This window comes from Mastigoproctus giganteus, chromosome 3 (assembly GCF_048544385.1).
Source record: "Mastigoproctus giganteus isolate SK-2022 chromosome 3, ASM4854438v1, whole genome shotgun sequence".
In the NCBI taxonomy this organism is placed as follows: Eukaryota; Metazoa; Arthropoda; class Arachnida; order Uropygi; family Thelyphonidae; genus Mastigoproctus; species Mastigoproctus giganteus.
Window position 1 is genome coordinate 16,271,009 of NC_143577.1, and position 24,144 is coordinate 16,295,152.

At 38.2% G+C, this 24,144-nt stretch overlaps 1 protein-coding gene and 1 non-coding gene across 2 annotated transcripts in view; one reads left to right on the plus strand and one right to left on the minus strand.

The window, feature by feature from the left end:
* The window catches only part of LOC150087739 (carnitine O-acetyltransferase-like), a 93,640-nt gene that overhangs the window by 49,378 nt on the left and 20,118 nt on the right, over window positions 1-24,144 (minus strand). Inside the window, exons 3-4 of the mRNA XM_090369862.1 lie at window positions 12,615-12,701; window positions 5,738-5,856 (exon numbers count right to left, since the gene is read on the minus strand). Of these exons, the coding sequence (XP_090225988.1) occupies window positions 5,738-5,856; window positions 12,615-12,701 (206 nt within the window). The remainder of the gene's footprint in view (window positions 1-5,737; window positions 5,857-12,614; window positions 12,702-24,144) is intronic.
* On the plus strand, window positions 10,314-10,430 carry LOC150087740 (U5 spliceosomal RNA). Its single transcript, XR_016546837.1, has one exon. It is a non-coding gene; the product is annotated as a U5 spliceosomal RNA (small nuclear RNA).

The following is a 24,144-nucleotide window of genomic DNA, read 5'->3' on the forward strand; positions in this document are numbered from 1 at the left end:
TGTAATCCGTTTCTTAATTCGATAACAAAAGCCTCGAAAGACGACAAATCCATGTGTGTAACCCCAACAAGGATGCGGAGTGCAGATGTGGAAACAGTTCTACAAGACCAGTTAACAACTAGAAGCATAAATCTCTATATCGATTATGTCCATGAAAATATCCCTCAAACCATGATACCGCCGGCCACACATTCTAGTTACAGCTGTTCACGTGCTCGCTATCGAAAATGGGATCCATTCATCGGCATGATGGACCTGGAACCTTGATTCATCAGATCAGATGATTCTTTTCCAGTAATCCAGTGTCCAGGAATAGTACTCACTGCAGGCGGAGGTGTTGATGACTATCTGTCAAGGTGGGTACATGCACATGCAAAAGGGATAAATCAGATTGGACCACTTAACATACATGGGTTGACTGTTGATGATCATGTTCAGACAGCAAACAAACTGAATGAGTATTTTGCATCTACATTCACACATGAGGAGTTATTAAGGGAGGAAAATGCCAGAACTTTATTAAACTCTAACAGGGTTCTTAATGATTTTGTAGTAACTGAAAGCAAAATGGAGGAGAAATTGTTGCTGTTAAACATAAGAAAGGCAACTGGTGTTGCTGGGATCCAGTTATATCAAAGGATGCAGCAAAGGAACTAAGCAAATTTTAGCCCTAATTATGAGAGCATCCTTGGACTGAGGGGAAGTCCTCACGGACTGGAGATGTGCAAATGTATCCTCAATTCACAAAGAGGAATCTAAGGGTGAAACAAGCAGGGGAGGGCCATCCAGAAGTTGAAAGGGGTGCACTGCACCCGGGTGTCAGCATTCAAGGGACGCCTGAAAATCTGAAACTGACATACATATATGAAGAAAATTTTAAAGGGAGGTGCCGAATTTCATTTGGAACCCGGGCACCACATAACCTAGGAATGCTCCTGGACACTAATAATTACATACCAGTTAGTTTAACTTCTGTTCCGGGTAAAATAATGCAGTCGCTGGTTAAAGATGCATAGCAGGATCATCTAGACAAGACGGCAGCAATAATTCAGACACAGCAGGGGTTTATTAAGGGAAAGTTTTGTCTGACAAATTTGATTGGATACTACACTGGTGGGCAAAACTTAAGGACCAACACTATTTTTAAAGGTTAGAACAACCTTTAGAAATAGTGTTGGTTCTTAACAACCACAAAAACAAGCGAAATAGCCTGTGGCCGCTCAGCAGAAAGCTGGTGCACATGCAAAAATTTGAATCGTCATGAGAGGGCTCACATAAACAGATAAAAGCAGCAGTTCAGCAGTTATGTGCAAATTACCGAATGGTGAGCACGACTGTTACAGACGTTCGATTAGTTTTATACAGTGCTACAGACAACATCTGGATGACTTTACCAGAGGTCGAATAGCTGGGAAGCTTGAAGTGCGAGGAGTGTGACTGCAGAGTTCAGTATTGCCCATAGCATCGTCTCACGTGCGTAGTCGGCCTTCAGAACGAGTGGTACAGATGTTCGAAGGACCAATGGTGGTTGTCCATGAAAAACAATGCGCAATGATGACTGCTATATACTCCTATAGGCCAAGAAGGACCGACACCAGACATCGGGATCAGTTGCAAACCAGCTGCACAGGAGCACAGGACGCAGGATATCGCGGTTTACTGTGGCCAGGCGATACCCCAAAGGTGGACTATTTGCCCCACGGCCAGTACGCTGTGTCCCTATAACACCTGCCTATTGGGGACACCGTTTACAGTAGTGTATCAAACACAACGACTGGACAGCAGCGCAATGGAGTAAGGTACTATTACTGATGAGAGTTGATTCAATCCCAGCAGCGATTCTGGACGTCAGCTAATCTGGCTAGAGGTTGGCACATGGTATCACCCCGCAAACATCACTGAAAGGGACCAATATGGCGGTCGAGGTGTTCTCGTCTGGGGAGGCGTTACCTTGGATGGATGTTCACAACTCCAGATACTAGAAGACGGTACTGTAACCGGTGCACGCTACTGTACTGAGGTAATCCTTCCCCATGTGCGTCTGATCCGAGGTGCCATTGGCCCCGAGTTCGTGTTTATGGATGGTAACGCCACACCCCATCGCACTGCAGCTGTTGATATGCTTTTGAAAATTAAGGACATTGTTCTTATGGATTGGCCTGCCCGTTCCGCCGTCTATCTAAATCCCATCGAACACATATGGGACGCTCTGGGGAGACGCCTAGCGGCATGTCCACACCCTCGATATTACCGCAAGAACTTATCAACAACATTGTTCTAAGTATGGACAGGCGGTGCAAAGCCTGCATCGACATTAGGGGTGGCCAAATCTCCTACTGAGGACCACCTCTTCCCTTTGTTCCATCTTTGGCAGTGATGCATCTGTATCATGGAAGTTAGTGCTATGTTGCCATTTTTGAATAAAGTCCCTCTGTACCGTTTTGTTTCCGTTGTTGTGTCGGTGTTGTTTCCTTCATTTCTGTATCTCACGAGTTATGCTTTTCCCATATCCGGGCCACTCCTGTTAGAAGCTACAGGTGAAAACCTGACTGGTCCTTAAATTTTGCACACCAGTGTATGATGTGGTCACAAAGGAACTGGATGTAAAAAAATAATTTTGATATCATATACTTGGATTTCAGGAAAGTCTTTTGACACTGTTGCCCATGAAAGGTTACAGTACAAATTGGAGCAGTATGGTATTAAGGGTAAGTTGCTACAATGGATAAAAAGGTGGTTGAGTGGGAGAAGAGAGAGTGTGGTAATCAATGGAAGCTGTTCTTCTTGGAGTAATGTTATTAGTGGAGTCCCACAGGGTTCAGTGTTGGGCCCAATATTGTTTTGTATATTTTTCAGTGATATTGATAAAGGTATATTAGGCTTAGTGTCGAAGTTTCCAGATGATACAAAGGTTGGCAGGGTTGTTAATGCCAGTAATGGCAGTGTGTCTATGTCTACTTCAACAGGTTCTAGAAAATTTGGGCAGATGGGTTGAGAAGTAGCAACCGAAGTTTAACATTGAAAACGCAAAGTACTGCAAATGGGTAGAAGTAACCCCAGAGGAACATATCAACTGTGTGGTACTATAATTAGGGTGGTAGAAAATGTAAAAGACCTGGGAGTGATTCTGCAGTCAGATGTGAAGTTTTCTGAACAATGTAGACAGGCTGCCAGAGTAGGTCATGGGATTTTGTCAATGATATACAGTATAGGAATTTTGCTAGCAGGGAAAAGTAACTGATTGTCCTTTGTATAAGGCAATGTTCAGTCCAAAACTTGACTACTGCCTACAGGTCTGGAAGCCTCATTTTAGGAAGGATGTAGAGTTGTTTGTGCGTGTAGAGAGAAGGGCAACAAGATTGGCGAATGGAAGGAAGGGGTACTCTTATCAAGAAAAGCAAGTTGCTGCATCTGGAGACTAGGCACCTGCAAGGTGATCTGATTGAGGTGTATAAGGCCTTGAGTGGGTTGAGCACGCTGAATTCCGATGGGATACTTCCACTTGCTGAGATTAACAACCTGAGTGGGCATAAATTCAAATTGAGGAAAGACAGTTGTAGAATAGATGTGCGGGAATTTGCCTTTAGCCAGCGGGTGGTTAATTGCTGGAACAAACTTCCATCTGTCGTTGTGGAAGTTAGCATTAGCATTAGCATTAGTAGAGGCATTTGATGCAAGAAAGCAAGCTTATGCAGCATCAGCCAAAAAAAAAAAAAAAACCCACTTCCACTTCACCCCTCTGTTCGTTCAAAATACCTGTCCAGCTGAGCCTTAAACTTATTTAGGCTATCAACCTCCACCAAAAGGGATGGCAGTCTGTTCCACCAACCAACCACCCGCTGGCTAAAGGCAAATTTCCGCACGTCTATCCTACATCTGTCTTTCCTCAATTTGAATTTATGCCCTCTCAGGTGATTTTTCTGAGCTAGAGGAAGAATCCCATCAGCATTGAGCATGCTTAAACCATTCAAGGCTTTATACACCTCTATCAGATCACCTCGCTGGTGCCTAGTCTCCAGACACTGTAATTTGCAAAACTTAAGCCTTTCCTCGTAAGAGCACCCCTTTGTTCCATTCACTAATCTTGTTGCCCTTCTCTGTACTCGTTCCAGCAGCTCTACATCCTTCTTGAAATGAGGCCTCCAGACCTGTATACAGTACTCACGGTGTGGCCTGACCATTGCCTTATACAAGAGACTATTCGCCTCCTTATCCCTGCTAGAAAAATTCCTGTATATCATTGACAAGACACCATGAGCTACTCTTGCAGCCCGTCTGCACTGCTCAGAGAACTTCATATCTGCCTGCACAATCACCCCCAAGTCCTTTTCATTCTCTACCACTGTCAGTGTAGTACCACAGAGTTGATACGTTGCCCTGGGGTTGCTGTTTCCCATGTGTAGTACTTTACATTTGTCAATGTTAAACTTCATTTGCCACCTCTCAGCCCATCTGCTCAACCTTTCCAGATCCTGTTGCAGCAGTGTAGTGTCAGTAGTGTCCTTGACAACCCTGCCAACCTTTGTATCATCTGCAAACTTGGACATTAAGCTTGATATACCATCATCAATATCATTTATAAATACAGAAAACAATAATGGAGCCAACACTGAGCCCTGAGGGACTCCACTAATAACATTAGTCCACGATGAGCAGTGTCCATTGATTACCACTCTCTGTCTTCTCCCACTCAACCACCCCTTTATCCATAGCAGCAATTTGCCTCCAATGTCACACTGCTCCAATTTGTGTAGCAGTCTTCCATGTGCAACAGTATCAAAAGCCTTTCTAAGATCCAAGTATATAATATCAAAGTTATTCCCTGCATCCAGTTCTTTTGTGACTGCATCATAGTATCCAATCAAGTTGGTCAGGCAAGACTTCCCCTTAACAAAACCATGCTGTGTCTGAGCTATAACTGAAGTCTTGTCTAAATGATCCTGCAGTGCTTCTTTAACCAGTGCCTCCAATAATTTTCCTGGAACAGAAGTTAAGCTCACAGGTCTATAGTTACTTGTGTCAGCCTTTGATCCTCCTTTGTGAATTGGGGTCACATTTGCACATTTCCAGTCTATGGGTACCTCCCCTGAGTCCAAGGAAGCTCTCATAATTATGGCTAAGGGTTTGCTTACTTCCTTTGCTGCCTCCTTTAATATAACTGGATAGATCCCATCCACCCCGGGTGCCTTTCTTGTGTTTATCTTCAACAGTTTCTCCTCCACTTTACTCCCAGTTATTTCAAGATTCTGTAGCTTACTGCTAGAGTTGAATACACCTCTGGCATTCCCCTTGCTGAATAACTCCTCATGTGTGAATGTCGATGCAAAATATTCATTTAGTTTGTTAGCTACCTGAGCAGGATCATCAACAGTTGACCCATCAATATCAAGTGGACCAATCTGATTCATCCCCTTCCTTCTAGAGTTTACATAAGTAAAGAACTCTTTGCTGTTTTTCTTTGCATCCCTTGCCAAGGATTGATAGCTTAAATAAATTCAAGTTGATAGCTTAAATAAATTCAAGGAGGAACTGGAGAAACATTTAAAGGGAATGCTTGTGTGAAATTGTCAAGCAAGGAACACAGTGATTTTTCACCTCATCCCTTGACTTGAGCTTACTATGCAATGGGGCCAAATAGCAAATCCACGATTGTCAAGTTTCTAGATTTTATTAAATGAATAGTATTAATAAAAAATTTAACAATACAATTGTAAATAAATAAACTTTAGTCACTCACTTGAGTTGATCATTTTTTGAATTAAACTTTTGACGAGGGTATACCACAGTCGGATTATAGTACCCAACAACGGGCTTGCGAAAATTAAGGTGATCAATCTGCAACCATACATCTGATAACTGTAAAAGAAAGTCGGTAAAAAAAACGAGAATAGAATGAAGAACTTATTCACAATATTAAAAAAAAAATAATATGCTGCATATCATTAAATTTAATGTGTGTATTTTAAGAATACATACAGTTTTTGTATAAATTATTTGATTTTAACAAAAAAACAAATTAATTTTTATATTAATGACTATGAAATTTATTTACACTGTGGAACTGAGAAAACTCGTGATGACTTAACAATATGAGATGTTCGAAGCAAGTGTAGAGAATGCAATTGCTCTCTTTATGTACAAAATGATACTTTTTTTTAGGACTTCAGTGTTTTATAGGCTGTAGTCTAAAGAGCGTAAAAAAAAAAAGGTAAAAGGTACCTTAGCTCTAAATTCTAAATATCTTCTCTCTTCAAAATAAGCTTCCATCTTATGGTTTTCCAACTGTTTTTGTAATTGGGTATCCAGTTTCCTTTCTGACCGCAGTCAGAGAGAAATCTGGACCGCTTTCTTCTAACTTCTCCACTAATGCCCAAGGTTCAGGTCTTTCTCCCATTCTTTTCACCTTGTAAATTAATGACCGGTTAATGTTTACAAGCGGGTATCCCTTCCAATTGATTGTTGCGAGTAGCAGTGATTGACATGCCTAACCCACTACGATTAGTCTTAGTTAGGGTGTTTATGCCCCCTTGTCGCTGTTTTAAAATCGGGAACTCGTTTTCCGGTTTTAAATCAGCGGCGAGGGGGTAGGATAATACCCTAAGAGTTATTGTTGTTGTTGTTATTTGGTTTTTAGGAGCATTAGCAACTAAGGCCATATTGCTCCGGTGCGGTGGTCATTCCCTGACCTTTCCGCATCCTCCGTATTTGGTGGTGACGGGCTCGAACCCCGGTCTAATCAAGAAGCGTGTGCTACGCACTGCTGCTCCTTCCCACCTGGCTACGGAGGCGCCTGTTTATATACCCTAAGATTAACTACAGCGGGTTAGGTATGCCAATCACTGCTATTCGCGCACGATCAATCGGAAGGGATACCCGCTTGTAAACATTACCCTAATGACCTTCTTCCATTGACCAGAAATCTTATTCATAGTTTTGCTGATGACAGCACACTGCATTCCATCTTCCAGTTTGAGAAACCTTGCCCTGCATAAACGGCTTCAACTTCTCGAATATCCACTACCAATTTCTTAAATGCTGATCTCCAGATAACTTTACAGTGGAGAAGAGATAACTTAGTTGATTTCAATCCTTCCAAAACTCAGTCCTGTATTATATCTGGCAAAAAGATTCTTCTGCTCCTATGCTTATCTTCGATGACACTCCGATGTCCAGGCAAGAATATATATCTCTATTGGGGATTACCCTGACTTCTAACCTCTCTTGGCAGAAGTGCATTACAAATATTCCTTCCTCTTGCATCCAAAAAACTGAGTTTTCTTTTTCGTTCTCGGCGTTACTTTTTTTCCAAATAGCTGTTCACTCTGTAAAAATCACAAATCCGCCTTATCATGGAATATTGTTCCCACATGTAGGACCATGCACCCAAAACTTCTCTCTCAGGCTGGTAGATTCCGTTCAAAAGAGGGCAGTTAGGTTATGACTCATCTCTAATAGTCTCTCCACTCTCTATCTCATAGACGTTCTGTTTCTGCTGCATGCATTTTCTATAGATACTTCCATGGGCACTGTTCTTCTGAATTGGCTTCTATAATTCCAGCTCTTCTCTCTCTCTCTCTCTCTCTCTCTCTCTCTCTCTCTTCCAAAGCAGTCCGAACATGTGATACAATCAATCAACTGAACTTTAAGCTCACAGAACTAACTTTCAATTTTTTTCATTTATTCATTCAGTTTCCATTCTCTGGAACAATCTTCCTTCATACGTATTTCCTGCAAATTACAGTATGCAGAAGTTCAAGTCTAATGTCATCTTTTCTTGGATTGCAATTTTTATCCTTTTTTTTTCCCCACTTTTTTCAAAAAGAAAAAAAAACAAAACAAAACATTATAGACTTCAAATATAAACATGAAACAGTTTGTTCCACTTTCCAGATTTGAAAACTATTAAAGGCCCAAAACTTGAAGTGCATGGGCATATATTTCTGCTTATTTTGTATATAAATTGTTTTATATAATATCCGTGTAAAATCACCATAGACAACTGTTAATGGAAAAACTACGATAGTAGTGTAAAATGCATCATTTCAACTGGGTTGTCATGTTTGCAATACTAGGGTGCCTGTCCACCCACCGATGAAAGGCCAATAGGCCTTGAAACGGTAACTTGTTGTGAAGGAGGAGCACAATATGAGATACAGTTGAAATGATGCCTTTTACACTACTATCGTACTTTTACCTTTAAGAGTTGTCTAATGTTTTTACACTGATATTATATAGAAAATTATACCTCTTAAAAATATTATGTCCAGCTGCATTTAATGTTACATAGATTATTTTAAAAACAATTTAAAAATATATAAATATTTTTATTTATTTTATTTTATTTAATGCAAATTTGGCGCTCTGTGAACTACGAAATGTCGTTAACTCCTATCCAGAGTTAATATCGCCTTCGTGTCTTGATTATTTAAAATAATAACAATAAAATATTAATGAATCTTTCAAAAACACCTTAACCTTATGTAAGATTATTGATGTCTATAGAACACCTGGGATAGTCCCTTACCTAAGACAGTCTATTCTACTATTCGTTATGCTCAGAGCCGTAAAAACTTTGGCTGTACAACAAGTTGCATTGATATTGCACTACTTTCAAACGAATGGCCCATTAAAGGTTAAGCTCCTAGTTATCAGTTTCTATTATAAAGTCACATTATAATTAATTTTGCACAAAACTCATAGAAAGCAAATCACGTGCTGCTAAATCATCATTTCAAATATATCACTTAAAGACTAAAGCTAAAGAGAAAATAACACAAACAGATAGCAACAAAGTCGAGAAATATTTCATACGCTATTGCCAGTTAAAAATAGTAACAAATATAGTGGCGCTGTACCTGTCTGGTGCAACCAGGCTATATTATAACTCTGGGAAAACGATTAAAAATGAATTCAAAATAATTTATTTTGTTGTGCAAAATTTAGAAGACAAAATGCGGTGATAAGAGTGAGGGGAGAACTGACAGAAAAAGCTAAAAAGGGACTAAGACAGGGATGCTTACTTTCACCTGGTTTGTTCAATACTTTTGCCGAACTGATAATAAAGGAGGCACTTGAGAATAAGAAGTGTGTGTGTGGGGGGGGGGGTAAAAAAGTGAAAATTACGTTCAGGCTATTAAGTTACGGAATGAAGATAAACGTGATAAAAACAAAGGCAAAGATGATTGGTAAAAGGTCAATTCCTTTCCGAATTGAGATCGATAGAGTAGGAATAGATCAGGTAGACCACTTTAAGTATCTGGGACAGTTATTAGCACAGGACATTTCATGTCAAACTGAGATTCAATCCAGAATTGCAATGCAACACAATCTTTCAAGATAAACTGTCGTTTATTTCACAGAAGAAGATGTCACTAGAAATTGGGAAGAAGATAATAAAGACATATCTGATCAGTGGCACTATATCCAGTAGAGACATGGATTCTAATAAAGAGAGAGTCTTCAACAAAAAGAGAGCCTTCGAGATGTGGTGCTGGCGCAGGATAGAAAAAAATTAAATGGACTGAAAAGTGTCAGATGTGGAAGTATTAAGACGTGTCTAAGAACAAAGGAAAATTCTAGGTAAATTAAGATCAACTAGACTCAAATGGGTGGGCCACGTGATTCGACATGGTGGTTTGCTTCTGGATGGAACTATGGAGGGAAAACACTCGAGGGGTATACCAAAAAAGACCTTCATCGGGACGTTACTGGATGAAGTAGTACTTCGAAATTTCGAGTAACTAAAACAAACGGCACAGGAGAGACAAAGATGGCGATAGCTCATCAGAGGAACTGACCATTCACAAGACTGAATTACTGATGATGTGCAAAATTCTGTTTTCTTTCTTTTTCTTTATTTTTTTTTAAATAAAAGCTATTCGGAATAAATTACTCAAGTTCGTTAACCTATTGAAAATTTATAACCAATTTAACAACCCTTTAGCCCTTCTGTCTCGTTTTGACCTAATGATGGGTATAATCAAATGAATAAAAAAATTCATTACTATGCTATAATAATATATAATAATATAATACTATACTAAAATAATATATAATAATATAATACTATACTAAAATAATATATAACATAATACTATACTAAAATAATATATAACATAATAACATAATACTATATATATTAATAGTATCTAATAAATATATAATATAGTGGTATATTTAATATTTAATAAATAATTACTCTGAAAGTTTTGAACTATTTTGTTCTTAGTTTCAATTACAGAATATTTCTAAAAACCCTAAGTTTTAGCCCGTATAGCCTCAATTGACTTTCTTTGCAGAGTGTTCTTTTGTTATTGCTCAGGTTTTCCTTCATCGAATTAATCTTTCGCCTTTTACTAAAGGTTACCGTGGAGGAGAGCATTACAATGGGCCTGCGGGCAAATTTTTGTGGTCCCACCATTGGTGGGATATTAATTAAAAAAAAAAAAAAAAGTATTCTTATGAGGTTGCACTGATTGGTTGTCCCAGAGCAAAGTTGACAGTGCAATTCTGATCATTATAGGTGAGACATCTCAACACAGGTAGCACCTATAATGATCAAAGAATGGAGGAACCTGCGATCACTGGCCTGTTTGCCTTTATGTTGCCTCTGTATTGTATGGACTCCTGACCAAGAGTTAATAAACGGAATTAATAATAATAACTATGGGGATCCGCCCCCTGCTCGCCAACCCCCACGCACGCTTTTCTATAATTATTTACTTGTGCATTTGTAGTGCGCGGCAATCTCAAGGTCGAATAAATATCACCATGATATTTATTCGACCTTGAGATTGCCGGGAAAACCTTGAGTCGAATAAATATCACTATGTTATATTTATTTGTTCTGTTCTGTTAGTTTTCGTTTACCAGGCCGTTTTTTGGCAGATTCAGTCCCATTCCTCTGCCATTTGCATATGACGTCACTAACAGTTGACCTAGAGATCCCCAGAGTGACTGCTATGTCTCGTACAGAACGCTTGCTTATGTGACATCCTACTACCATTCCACGTGGGAAGTCTGTTAATTCTGTTGAACGTGTCATCTTGCATGCCCAGTTTTGCAATTGTCTGTTCGAAGCCCAGTGTGCATATTTATAGCAGGTTCTGTGACGTGTTGCATGCATAGGACCTGTTTCCCCATCCATGGAGGGGTGTCGGGATATTAATCGTAGGGTAATGTATATAATTTGGGGACCAAACTTTACATATTTCTGGCGCCGGATTTTTTCAGTATTTTCTTTGGGAAAGATGTTAACTGACTTAAACTCATGTCAAAAGAATAAAAAAAAAGCTATTTTTACTCTTTATTTAATAAGGCATTTATTATGTTAATAGATATTAGAATAATAGATATATTAAAATCTATAGATTTTAAGTAATCAAGAAGCAAACCAATGTGAACGATGAGGTTGATTAACATCACTTCTTATACTGTACCACACTTTGGGAAAGATGGCAGCAGCTCACATTGAACCCCTTCCTTTTACAACTATTTTGTCTGCGTGTTATCACTACGAAAATAGCAACAAAAATGGTGGTGCCACAGGAGTAAAGATTGTGATTTTTTAAAAATTTTGCCATTACTTCATCTTTTCTTGGATTACAATTTTTATTGTATTTTTTTTTTTTTTTTTTTAGTTTTTAAAATTACATATTTAAAACATGTGTTTTTTAGAAAACATTATAGACATCAAATATAAATATGATACTTTTAGTTTCTTCCACTTTGCACATTTGAAAACTGTTAAACGCCCAAAACGTTATACGTGTGCATGTGCATATATTTCTGCTAATTTTGTGTATAAATAATTTAAAATATATATAACATTTTACAAACTTATTTACAAACATTTTCAATTATTTTTATTTTTTGATTTAATTCAAGTTTGGCGCTCTGTGAACTACGCAAAATTCTACTATTCGTTATGATAGCAGCAGTAAAAACTTTTCCTATACAACGAGTTGTCCTGATATTGCACTATTTTCAAACGAATGGCCAGCTAAAAGTTAATCTCCTGTTTATCAATTTTTATTATGAATGAATAAATAAATGTTCTGATTATACTCCGAGACGTCCTGTAGTTAAAGGAATTCTGTATTTAGCAGTCATGCAAGCTTGAACCACGGTCACTCAAAGCGCGTGTACTCATGCGCCTTCAAACATGACCATTTGTTTATTTATTTATTTATTTTTTGATTCTAGACTAAAAACCAAAAAATCCCCTGTTGAAGGCTGTTACAGTAATCATTACTTATCCCCCCGCTTTATTTTCTCCCTTACTTTATTCGATTTTTTTAAACTTTATTTCAGCCTCGTTTACTTTTCTAAAATATTAAAGCTCTGCTTTAATATTTTCCATGATAATTCTGCTCTCAGTCATCCAGATACGAATGTAAATTTTTAATCGCGGACCTAAAAGAGAGCTCAATTTTCCTTTATGGACGAATAAATCGATAACTAACCAATGGGCTTTCTAAGGTAAAGGGCAGACGAAAAAGTGGATTTGTTAGTAATAATAAGCTCATTGTAAATCAGTTTGAGGTGTCCTTTGATTTTCATTGACTATACTCACATATATATTTTAATAATTTTAAATCCAATCAAATTCATACCCAGTTTTCAACAGTGTTTCTTCTTTCTTCTAGAAGCTTGTGGAGTTTCTCTCCTACTCCGCCGTGTTTGATGAACTCTTGCACCATCTGAATTATACAAAAAGAGTATAGTTCGTATTAAAAATTAAATCATTAATTTTATATTCAGATTATAGAAACATTGACAATTTTGTCAGTTTTCTGTCTGAAACCTATAAAATATTGAATAGCATTTTAATAGAGTACTATATCAAATTTTATAACATTATGAAGGGGAGTTTAACCCAAATACTGAATTCTGAAATATTGTTATTACTGGCAGATTTTTGGTATAGGCAGAAAAAGCCAGCTTCTGTGCATCAGTTAGTCATTACAATATTACTAGTATTTTGGTCATTATTTAATATTTAAGGACAGTCATAACTGAGTATCCAAAACTTTCAGAAATTTTGCTTGGTGGGGAAAAAGGTTCCAACTGGTAACGTTTACAAGCAGCTCGTGACAGTACTATTATATAATGTAAAACAGAATATTCTTAAGGGGTTTTATCTCTCTGTGGGCGCACCGATGACCTGAATTGAGGAATTGAAATTCTTCAAAACGTTCAGAAGACTAATGCTGATTTCAAGAAGTTTATTGAGGACAAGATGTGGTATCAATGTGGTATCCTGTACAAGATGTGGTATCAATGAACCGTTCCCATCGTAAGCAATGTGGTGGCAAAGCAGTACAAAAAACAATGGCATTGCAATGACTGAGCGATCCAGCCGACCCTAAGAATTATGGATGCTGCTTAAAAAAAACAGGACGGTGGCTTTTTTCTTTTCATCGTAGATTTGTTTGTAGCAAGCAAGCATATTATTCACCCCTCTGTTAACTTTTGAGAATCGTTCGCTGTCAGGATCCATCTTCTCAAACTTCGCCATTGCCGATACAATTTCACAAAATTCCATTGCCATCTCGAAACGCTTCATGCGTTTCGGCTCCTCATTTCGTTCATCTTGAGCTTCGTCAGCATTTTTTTCTTTCACTATAATAATAAATCTTTATTTGTCTTACCAAATTTAAAATATAGGTGTACATTGGTAAGCGACAAATTCCCTTCACGGCAGAAAATGCCAGGGGATTACCATAAAATGTGAATAAAAGAATGTCTAAAATATACAAGAAAGGTTAAATATACACGAAAAGATGAAATATAAACTGCATTACTCATCACTACATTTCTGTCTAAAGTCCTGGCAATTGTAATACAAAAGTTCATCTTAAAATCACATCCACTGAATCAACTTGTGCGAGATATACATTATTCAATTGCGTACACACAGTTCTTGACAGAAATTCACACAACTACTAGGCAACAGTAGCCTCAGCGAACCACTGCGGTTTGTTTCCTATATTTCAGATCTTCCATGAGCCTTAGTAGGTCAATTCCTATACGTGTTAAGCACTGAATTGATTCTAACGCATTGGCGGGTGTAAACCTGTTGGCCATCTTCAGTCTGTCGGTCTTTATTCTCAAAGATTTTGTGCCTCTTAATGCAAATGGCCGGATGTGCCACTCACAAAGCTGCCAGAAGCATGGTGATGATATCGTGCCAATCATCATTTTGATTGTGGTTATTAATCGTTTCCAGGCAATGATGTCTGGTAAACGCTGCAGTTTAAGCTGCTCAGAGAGCTGCGTGGTTCTTAACTGTTGAGGGAGATGGTACTTATGGTTTGCCCACTTCAGCAGCCAGAATTCACTCGCATATATTCTCCTAATGTGGGTAGGGGTGGCTGAAGCCCACAATTCGGCGCCATACAAAATGGCCGAATACACTGTGCTTCTTAAATATCGTGCGGTTGTTGTAGTCTGTTTCACATGCAAGAAGTGCTGTTTTGTAGCCCAACGTAAGTAGTTCATTTTCTTTACAATCAGGTCAATATGAGACTTGAACGTAAGTTTCGTATCAAATGTTACTCCCAGATCTCTATGCCTCTCAACAACTGGGATAGGTTTGCCATTAAGTTTCGGGTGTACGAGCGTAGGCGATTTTTTGAGCGAGCATGATTACAGTCTTCTGCGGATTTAGGGCCAAGCCAAATTTCTCTAAGTACACGAATAAGTTCAGAAGCTTATAATTAATCTGCTCACACAATGCCCTATTGTTCATGGACGGTTGGATGGGTGTTAGGATCTTAATATCGTCTGCATAAGTACATACATCATCCCTACCCTTGCAGAACGGGATCATCATGGCGGTAAAGAGGAGTCCAGATAAGACTCCACCCTGTGGAACTCCTGCATGGAGTTGGCGTTGGAGGATCTGACTATCTGTAAGGTAATAAATGGACCGACAAGCAAGTAGGGCCTGTAGAAACTTCAGCAAATTTCCTTTTATTTGGAAGGCGTGTTGGAGCAGATGAAGTAAGGCATGTACATCCAGACTATCGAAGGCTGCTTTTATATCGGCATAAATTATTGCAATTTCCTTTCTGGCTTGGAAAGAATTTAATATCGCGGCTTGAACTGTGAGGAGGTTAGTAATCGTTGATCTTGCAGTTATTGAATAATGAATTTGTTGAGGCTGCCCATCCAGTATCTGATTCGACAACTTTGGCAAAAGAGTTTTCTCCAGTACTTTTAACAGGGTAGATGCAGTAGATATTGGCCTATAGTGCTCCACAAGGTTAGGCTTTGTAATTTTCGGCATTGGAATTACAGCGTACTTATTCCAGTTCTCAGGGAAAACTCAGCAAGCAAGGATAGAGCTATAAATTGCTTGGCGTGGTTCAATTAGGTAAGGACTGAGACACTTTACCATGAATTGGGGAACTCCATCAACTCCAGCTGTCTTAGTTTCCCCGAGGGAGTTAATACTCTGTATTAGTGCTTCTTTAGTGTTAAGAACAGACTCCATCTCATTGTCAACTAATTGATCACACTCAAACTCCCTGACTTGAGACTCATGATATATGCCGGAGAATCTGCTGATGTGGCCCATCCATGCTTCTTTGTCAAGCCCCTGATTTGTGTCACTTTTATGTGTGCAACGAGGTAGCTTTCCCCTGTCAATTGCGTCTTTCATGTAGCGGTTGATTGCTCTAGATTTTTCCCTATTAAATATTGTTCTGGCCCTCGAGTAGTTAATTCTATTTTGTGTGTCATTAGACAGTTTCCATTTTCTGTGCAGAGTTTGCTTTAGTTTAAACAATACAGTTAGGCTAGAGTTCCACCAGGTTTTCGATTTTGGTGATATCCTTACTATCAAATTCTGTAATAGAATTGATCCAACTGGTTAAGAGAGTTGTTGCAAATAAGGCATCACATTTGAGTAGACATTCCCACGGGATACAGCTGGCAGCAAATAAGAATTTATTTGGGTCCAGAAAGGCTGGTGAAGTGACAAGCTGACTCTTAATTTTTTCCTTGGCATTGAAGTCCACACACGGTAGCATTATGATCATTGCAATTGGGCTATGATCGGATGGAAAAAACATTTCGGGGGTGCATCAATTATACATTTACCAGAAGACAGAATTAGGTCAAGTCTATTTTCACCTCTTGTAGGTTGGTCATTGATAAGAGATGGAGCATGGCTGTAGTTTATTTAACATGGTGTCCAGCAGGTTATTGAGCTGTAGTGGAAGGTTGAAATCTCCATATACTTCCTAAAATGAAGCTTCCAGATCTGTATGTGGTACACATTCAGATCTAGAAGCCTAAAACCATTGCCTTATACAGCACAATAATTATCTCCTTATGCATTCTGGCAAAATTCATTGACAGAACTCTATGATCTGTCCTAGCAGACCATCTGCACTGCTCAGAAAACTGCATATCTGACTGCACAACTTCTCCCAGGTCTTTATCGTTCTCAGCTACCTTGAGTGTGGTATTAACAGTTGGTGTGCTATTGTGAGAATACTGCTGTCCGTATTCACCGTACCTTCAGTTTGGAAAGATATGGGATCGATTTCCGTATCCAGACTTCTTTTTTCTTTCATTTTCTTTCTAACTTTAGGATGATGACGACTCCATGCAGAACACGTATTGAAACCTATACTATTCTGGTACCAAGTGAGGGTTGAATGTTGAGAAGACAGAAGATACTCATTGACGTTAGACTTGAATTTCTGTAGATTGTAATTTTCGGGAAACATATTCAAGGGAAGGTTATTCAAGAAAATAGAAGGTAATAAGGAAAAATAAAGAATGGGAAAATAAGAATGGAACTGGCTAGTTGATGAATGTGTTCGGACTGCTTTGGAGGAAAGAGGTAGAATTATGGATGCATAAACTGAAAGTCTGTGTGGTAGTGGAGGGGACTCTGTACGTGAGGAACCGTTAATTAATCTGGGTGAAGTCTTCTGGATAAAGATTAGGAGCTTAAGAGAAGTTTTGGGGTACTTCCTAAAATGAAGCTTCCAGATCTGTATGTGGTACACATTCAGATCTAGAAGCCTCAAACCATTGCCTTATACAGCACAATAAGAAACCAGATTTCATGGTGGAGAAGATTTCAGATTTACACAGAGTAAGCAGCTGTTAAGAATAAAAATAATACCGAAAGTGAAAAAGAAAACTTTTCTTTTTTCGATGCAGAAGAAGCAATATTTATGATAAGCTTATATCGAGAAAGGTTTTCAATCACAGTTAATTCTAAAACTGTCATAATTCATATTCGTAATCAAAAAATTTCATAATTTGTAATTCTAATTTCTGGTAAAGATATACGATCTTGGGTAGAAATCTGAGTGTTGTTGATGATGAGCATGGGTGCAGTAAAATCTTTTTGCGAGAAATAGGGCTGGACTGTGTTTTAGAAGGCCTGATAAATGTCCTTATTCACACTGGGAATAATTATCTAGAACTGGATTAAGGAACTGATGCTGGATATTCGAACCGTTGAAGCTGTTTGTGCAAGCAGGGTTTCTTGAGAAAGATATACGTTTCCTATATTCCACCGTCTAGTTTGAACTGGAAGATGGAATGTATTGTGCTATCATCGCAGAATTATGGACATAGATTTTTAGACAGCTGAAGAAAATCAATTACTATACAGGTGGACAAAAAGAATGGATGAAAAACACAACCTTGGAGAACTCCAGCATTAGTTGAAACATGCACATTCCACCTGTTTCAACTAGTACTGGAGTTCTCAACTAATACAGTTTATGTGTATGTATTCCACACACATACATGTGACATATACATGTATATGACGATTTGTGCTATCGGCGTTCGTGATTAATGACTACATCCTGTTTAAAACATCCGCTCAGTGGTGCCCTCTGTATTCAGATAAGTTATGTTGATTGTCTAAACAGGTGGGATTGACGTGACTCAAGCCCACAAAGAAATATTACATATTTCCTCTAGCTTATGTTGTATAGCAGGCCATGACCTATTAACCAGGCTTGGAAGGAGGTTATCTGCAGTCCCGAGTTAAATCCAGGTCATCTATAGTAATCCACCAAGATGTGATTAAGGTCATCCTACCTAGATCGAAAGGTATAATTGCTTTTTTGCATATGAACTAACAAAATAGAAATATAAAATGACAAATTTAAACTGGGAATAACAACCAACTTAGTAATTGCGAACAGTGACACGCATTTCAGTGTTTTCTTTGAATTTTTTTATAACACTGCAAATGTTGTAATGTAGAAATTTACTTTGCATCCGAGTAGCAAAATGAATTACTAGAGCTGGAGTTTAGCTGTTACACTGTTCCCGTTTCTGTGATAAATGGGAAGAGGAATTCTTATTTAAAATTAAATAGATAGGATTGTCTTTTTTCATATTTCATGTTACAGAGTTTAAACATCACATGAAACACAGTGGCGCGTTATCCTACAGACAAAAAAGACATCTGCCCAGGGCCCCCACCAGAGGGGGTCCCAAAATCACTGTTTCAAAAACTCATTGCTGTTTTTTACTAATATTTTTAAGTGATTTTTTTTATCGAAAACTGAGCTTTCTACTTGCCAAGGTCAATGAACTTTACTTGAAGATTAATTTGAAAATTACGTTTTTTTCAAAAATGGTTTTACCGATTTTTATATTTAGGTCTTCCTTAAATAGTTGAGTTAATGAAAATATATATAAATAAAGACTGCCTTGTATGTATCCGGTGCCTCTGGCGCCCTTATGCTTAAAAGGCAGTACAATTTCAGGGAGAAGGTGGCCACGATCTTATCAACCAGTCTTGAGTGAATGTCCAAGCAGAACTGAGGTGCTTGGAATAATTCGGCAGTTTTTGATTTTAGTGAGTGTAAGAAACCTAAATAAACGAGTGTAAGAACATTACAACTTCACAACGATTTGCAGAGGTATTGCACTGCTTTGAATAAGAAACGCTTCACCAGTGGAGAAGACTAATGTTACTTATTCTCGGAGCATATCATCACTCAGACAGCACCGTTTCAAGCTTGTTGGCTTACTCATCGGTGAGTGGGCAGACACCCTGTCGTTGCAATAGTGAATTCGTTGTGAAGGTATTCACAATATGAGATATAGTTAAACGACATGGAGAGTTAAACGATGCATGTATACTACATGGGTAGTAGAAATGATGGAAGTGCGTTATCCATGCATATACAACCTTTTTCATACTCTTAGACATGGGCGCCGGCAGGATATTTTGCAAGGTGTTGCCAAAAAAAAAAAAAAAAAAAAGCTACGATAGAACGTCGATTATCTGAACCACCGCGTGCCCCCCAAAAAATTGGAGTATCTACACTGCACTGGTTGTTATGCGGAAATATTACTCCTGCAGCTTAATACGTTCGTTTCCGATGATTTACCAGAAGATATATGCAGTATAGCATATTAATAGTCTTAATTTGTCATTACAGGAGTTAAAAATCAAACGTTGGCTTCAGCTACTGTGTGGACCTAGGACAGGCTACCATTTCTTTGACGAGTCCCTGTCTATTGTAACGTTATCCGTTGTAAGCACGGGAGGACGGTGTGGGGGGGGGGTTAGCTTTCACTCAGTCTGCTGCGAGCCACTGCAGTGTGAGGTTATTGCAAGCGTTTTGTCACTCAATGCTCAATGCTCAATCACTCAGTGCTCGAGTTTTTGTTCGTGGCTCTATCAAAGTGAAATACTGTGTCATTTTGCCTTTTAATTTTAATACTGCTGCCCTGTTGAGTTAATAATGGCGTCTACAGGCAAAATAAACCGCAATGTGTTGTCAACAGAAGATAAAATAATAATTATTAATAGACTGGAAAAGGGCGAAACCGGTGTATCTCTTGCTAAGATTTTTAACTTTGGAAAGCAACTATATCTGACATAAAGAGCAGAAAAAATGAAATTTTGAATTTTGCTTCAAAGTTAGACATTGAAGATGGCTCTAAAAAAAAGGGAAACTATGAAAAAAGCTACTGATGAGAAATTAGAAGACGCTGTTTATTTATGGTTTCTACAAAAGAGAAGTCAAGGCGAACCTATTGCTGGACCTATGTTATACGAAAAAGCGATACAATTGAATCAAAAGTTTAAAGGCCCATCTGAATTTAAAGCCAGTACAGGATGCCTGAAATTTTTCAAATCTCGCCACGGTATAAGGGAACTTGAAATTCAAGGACAATCTTTATCAAGTGATGTTCCGGAAGCAGAAGCTTTTAAAGCATTTTCTGAAAATAGCGGAGGAAGAAGATGTTTCCAAGGATGAAGTTTACAATGCAGATGAAACTGGTCTTAATTGGGATCACTCCTTCGTAAATCACTTGCACCATAACGCGAAATGGCTGCTCCTGGTTTCAAAGCTAACAAACAACGTGTTACAGTTATGGTGTGTGCAAATGCAAGTGGATAGTATGTTTTACCATTGGGAAATCCAAGAATCAAAGATGTTTAAAGGTGTAAGGTGCCTACTAGTACGGTATAAAAGACAGAAAAATGTTTCGATGAATTTCAACATTTTTTTGGTTTGGTTTAGCCAAGATTTTATTCCAAGTGTGAAGAGGCATCGAGAAAATGAGGGTAAAGTCGGTAATGTTTTGCTTATTATCAACAATGCACCATCCCACCCCCCTTTTGAAAAACTGAAGTCAGTTGACAAGAACTTCATTGTCAGGTTTTTACCGCCAAATGTTACAGCCCTGCTGCAGCCAATGGATCAAGGTGTTATAGAAAAACAGAAAAAGATGTACAAAAAACTGTCTTGAGTTGCTTGCTGCTACCAGAGGGAGAGGAAGAGAGCATGGTTGAGTTTTCAAAGAAGCTCAACATTAAGGATCGTTGCTATATGTTAGCAGATGCCTGGAACATGCCGGAGAGAAATTGCCTGAAACATGAGAAATCTGAAAAAGGAATGGCATAAACTTTGGGGTGCTGCCGAAGAGACGTGAAAAATTTGAATGAAGTCGTAAGTGAGATTGTAATTTTATTTCAAGGGCTTCCCAGGTTTTCCGGAAATTCCTTGAAATAAAGTTACCTGAATTCCTTTATTTCAAGGTTAGACAATGAAGAATCCTTGATGATACTGGTTATGATATTTTAACTGAAGAAGAAATTGTTACATTAGTCTAGGATGAAGAACGTACTGACTTTAATCAAGGTGATTCTGATGACGAAGAAGATGAAGCGGGCCCACTCATGCGGAGGCCTTCACTGGCTAGAAACTGCAATGGCATGGTGTGAGCAACAGTCTGAATGCAGTTCTACGGAGATACTGCTATTAAAGAGGATGAGAGACCTCGCTGCGAAAAAAAAAAAAAAAAAAAAAGACAATCCCGCATGGTTTAAAGGAAAATCCAAGATTGCATATTTTAAAAAAATAAACTTGCACAAGATTCATTATACAGTACTCTTATTTGTGTGCTATTACTATTCTGTGTGCTATTAGTAATAGCCAATGATTTATAGTTGACGTCATGTAGAACAATTAGGTAAGTTCAAAATAAATGTAATATACATTGTTTCTTCAATACGTTTTGGTTATTATTTACAAACCATTCCTAAATCAATATTTCATATTTCAAAATACAGTAGTAATAACCTTGCGTACAATAATTTAATTTTAGGCCTAATTACACTTTGTTTCGTACAAAGTGGGTATTCTTGTGTACCATTAATATCCGGACACCCCTCCATGGATGGGGAACCGGGTCCTATGAATGCAAAACGTCACAGAACCCGCTAAAAATATGCACACTGGGCTTCGAACAGACAATTGCAAAAGTGAGCATACAAGATAACACGTTCAACAGAATTACTTCAACAGAATTGATCAACAAATGCTAGACGCCGATTAACATGGTGTAAGGAGCGCGAATTCCGGACTGTAAGTGGAAAACAGTCCTATAGAGACGAGTCGAGATTCGCATTCTACCAGTGTGATGGCCGTTCCTGGGTGTGGCGAATGCCAGGAGAACAGTTCTTTTCTGATTACATCCTCTCAACAATGAAGTTTGGTGGAGGCAGTGTCATGGTATGGGGCGCCTTTCTTGGTTTGGCTTGAGCCCTTTAGTCATTATCGACAAAACCATGAATGCTATGTAATAATAGTCTAGACAATTATGCACTTCCAACATTATGGCAATACTTCGGGGAAGGCCCATACCTGTATCAGCAAGACATGCCATACTGCTCAGGTCATAACAGAGTGGTTTGATGACATGGGTGTGGAAAAGTTGGATTGGCCAGCCCAGAATACTGATCTGAACCCTATCGAGCATCTTTGGGATGTATTGGACTGTCGGGTATGTGCACGTGGAGATCGCCCAAAGAACAAGGCGGAACTGGTCCCTGCGTTAAAGGCCGAGTGGAGGAACATATCACCTGACATTTATAAAAAGTTGGTTGAGAGTATGCCGCGAAGTTTGAAGGCTGGCATAAAAGGTTTTAGTACAAAATTAAATGACATTCAGTACAAAATTAAATGACACAATAAAAGTTTTTTTTTTTTTGTCTAAAGGTAGGTGTCCGGATATTAATGGTAGGGCAGTGTATGTTTGATTAACCGAATCAACATTGATGCCAATTAGTTCGGATAATCGACGTTCACATAACAGCCTAGTGGCTCTAGTGTATTACACTAGAGCCACTAGGTAATTTATTACATACATCCATTTGTACTGTCTGTAAATTGCGTTTGTTCTCTGGTCAATTTGCCTGTTTTGCTGGACGAAAAAACTCGTTTGTGGAAGAAAAATCCTTGCTATCTACGCCTGAGTCATGGAGTGAAAAACGTCAATAAAAGTTCCTCGTGTCATCGACAGGATTCGAACCCGGGCTTTTTCCACTCGGTGTGGGGAGAATGGAGACGATACCACTGTGCTACCTCACAGAATAAAGGTGATGCATGTGGGAATTAATTTTGTGTTCACTAAATTTTAGAATACGGGTAATATCTTAATTAATTCAAGTTTGACTAATTTAAGTGTACATTCGAGCTAACGTTTCGTGATCGCTGGGAGAAAGTACTGCACAGACTGTGAGCGCACTCGGGGAGAGTGAAAAATAAAAAAGTGCCAGATTTCGTCATTGGCAATGAAGAGTTTATGAACGCAACTATATCAAAATATATTCGTAGATATGCCTAGAAGAATGCAATTTTGTATAGCAGTTTTATCGTGATCTGTAAGCATATTTAAAGATAATGACGAAAATTAACGGTCTAATTCTGTTTTGCGAGTTATTTTAATTTTGTTATTGTTTTGATAAATTATTTGAATTAATATTTTAGTTTTTTTTTTTTTTTTGTAGAATTTATATTGTTTTAATATTTCAATAAATTAATGAAAATATTAAAAATTGTGTATTATTTGCACCACGCTGCCGGCGCCCATGCTCTTAGACATTTATTTAGTCAAGAAATATTTTTAGATTAATTGTATTACTGATAATGAATGGCCGTGTAAGGGGTGGAGGCCATGTTTATTGGCAAAATAAACTAATTTAATAAATAATTAATAAATAAATAAACCTCTCAATTATGCCATCACTATTTTTCGCACAGTTGTGTGGCGCTGAGAGTTAAAAATGGCTGACCATAACGAACGTGTTCGAATTGATACAGAGTGGAGGTAGGTGTTCTCAACTAGTGAGGGAGAAAGTCTGATTAAGGGATGCTACCAAGTGAAAAATAAAGTAGTCGTTTAACGAGTTTTCGTGTGCAGAAAGGATATTTCTGCAATGTTGTTTTAGAGTCGTCTGAGGTTGTCTGTAGTAGAACGAAGGGAGAAATATTAATTTAAATATGAGATTAATATAATATTAATTTAAATAGAAATTATGTGCGGCTTTTGTGTGAAGATACAACATATTATTAGTACCTTCTCAATATAGAAACCAGGACTGATTTCCTGCAAGTTACCTGTTCTACCACATTCAATTTGTCAAGTAAACAGCTTTATTTTTCGCCATTTTCTCTTATATAGTATTATTGCACTTATTTTTCTAGTTAACTCAAAAGTTTATATAAAAAAATAATATTTTATGAAAGTAAGAGACGAGAACATTCTGCTTCGTATCTCGTGTTTTCTCGCAGTGGTGCAGCTATCGTAATAGTGTGCTGGGCAAATGAAATAACTAAAGCCATTCGAGGG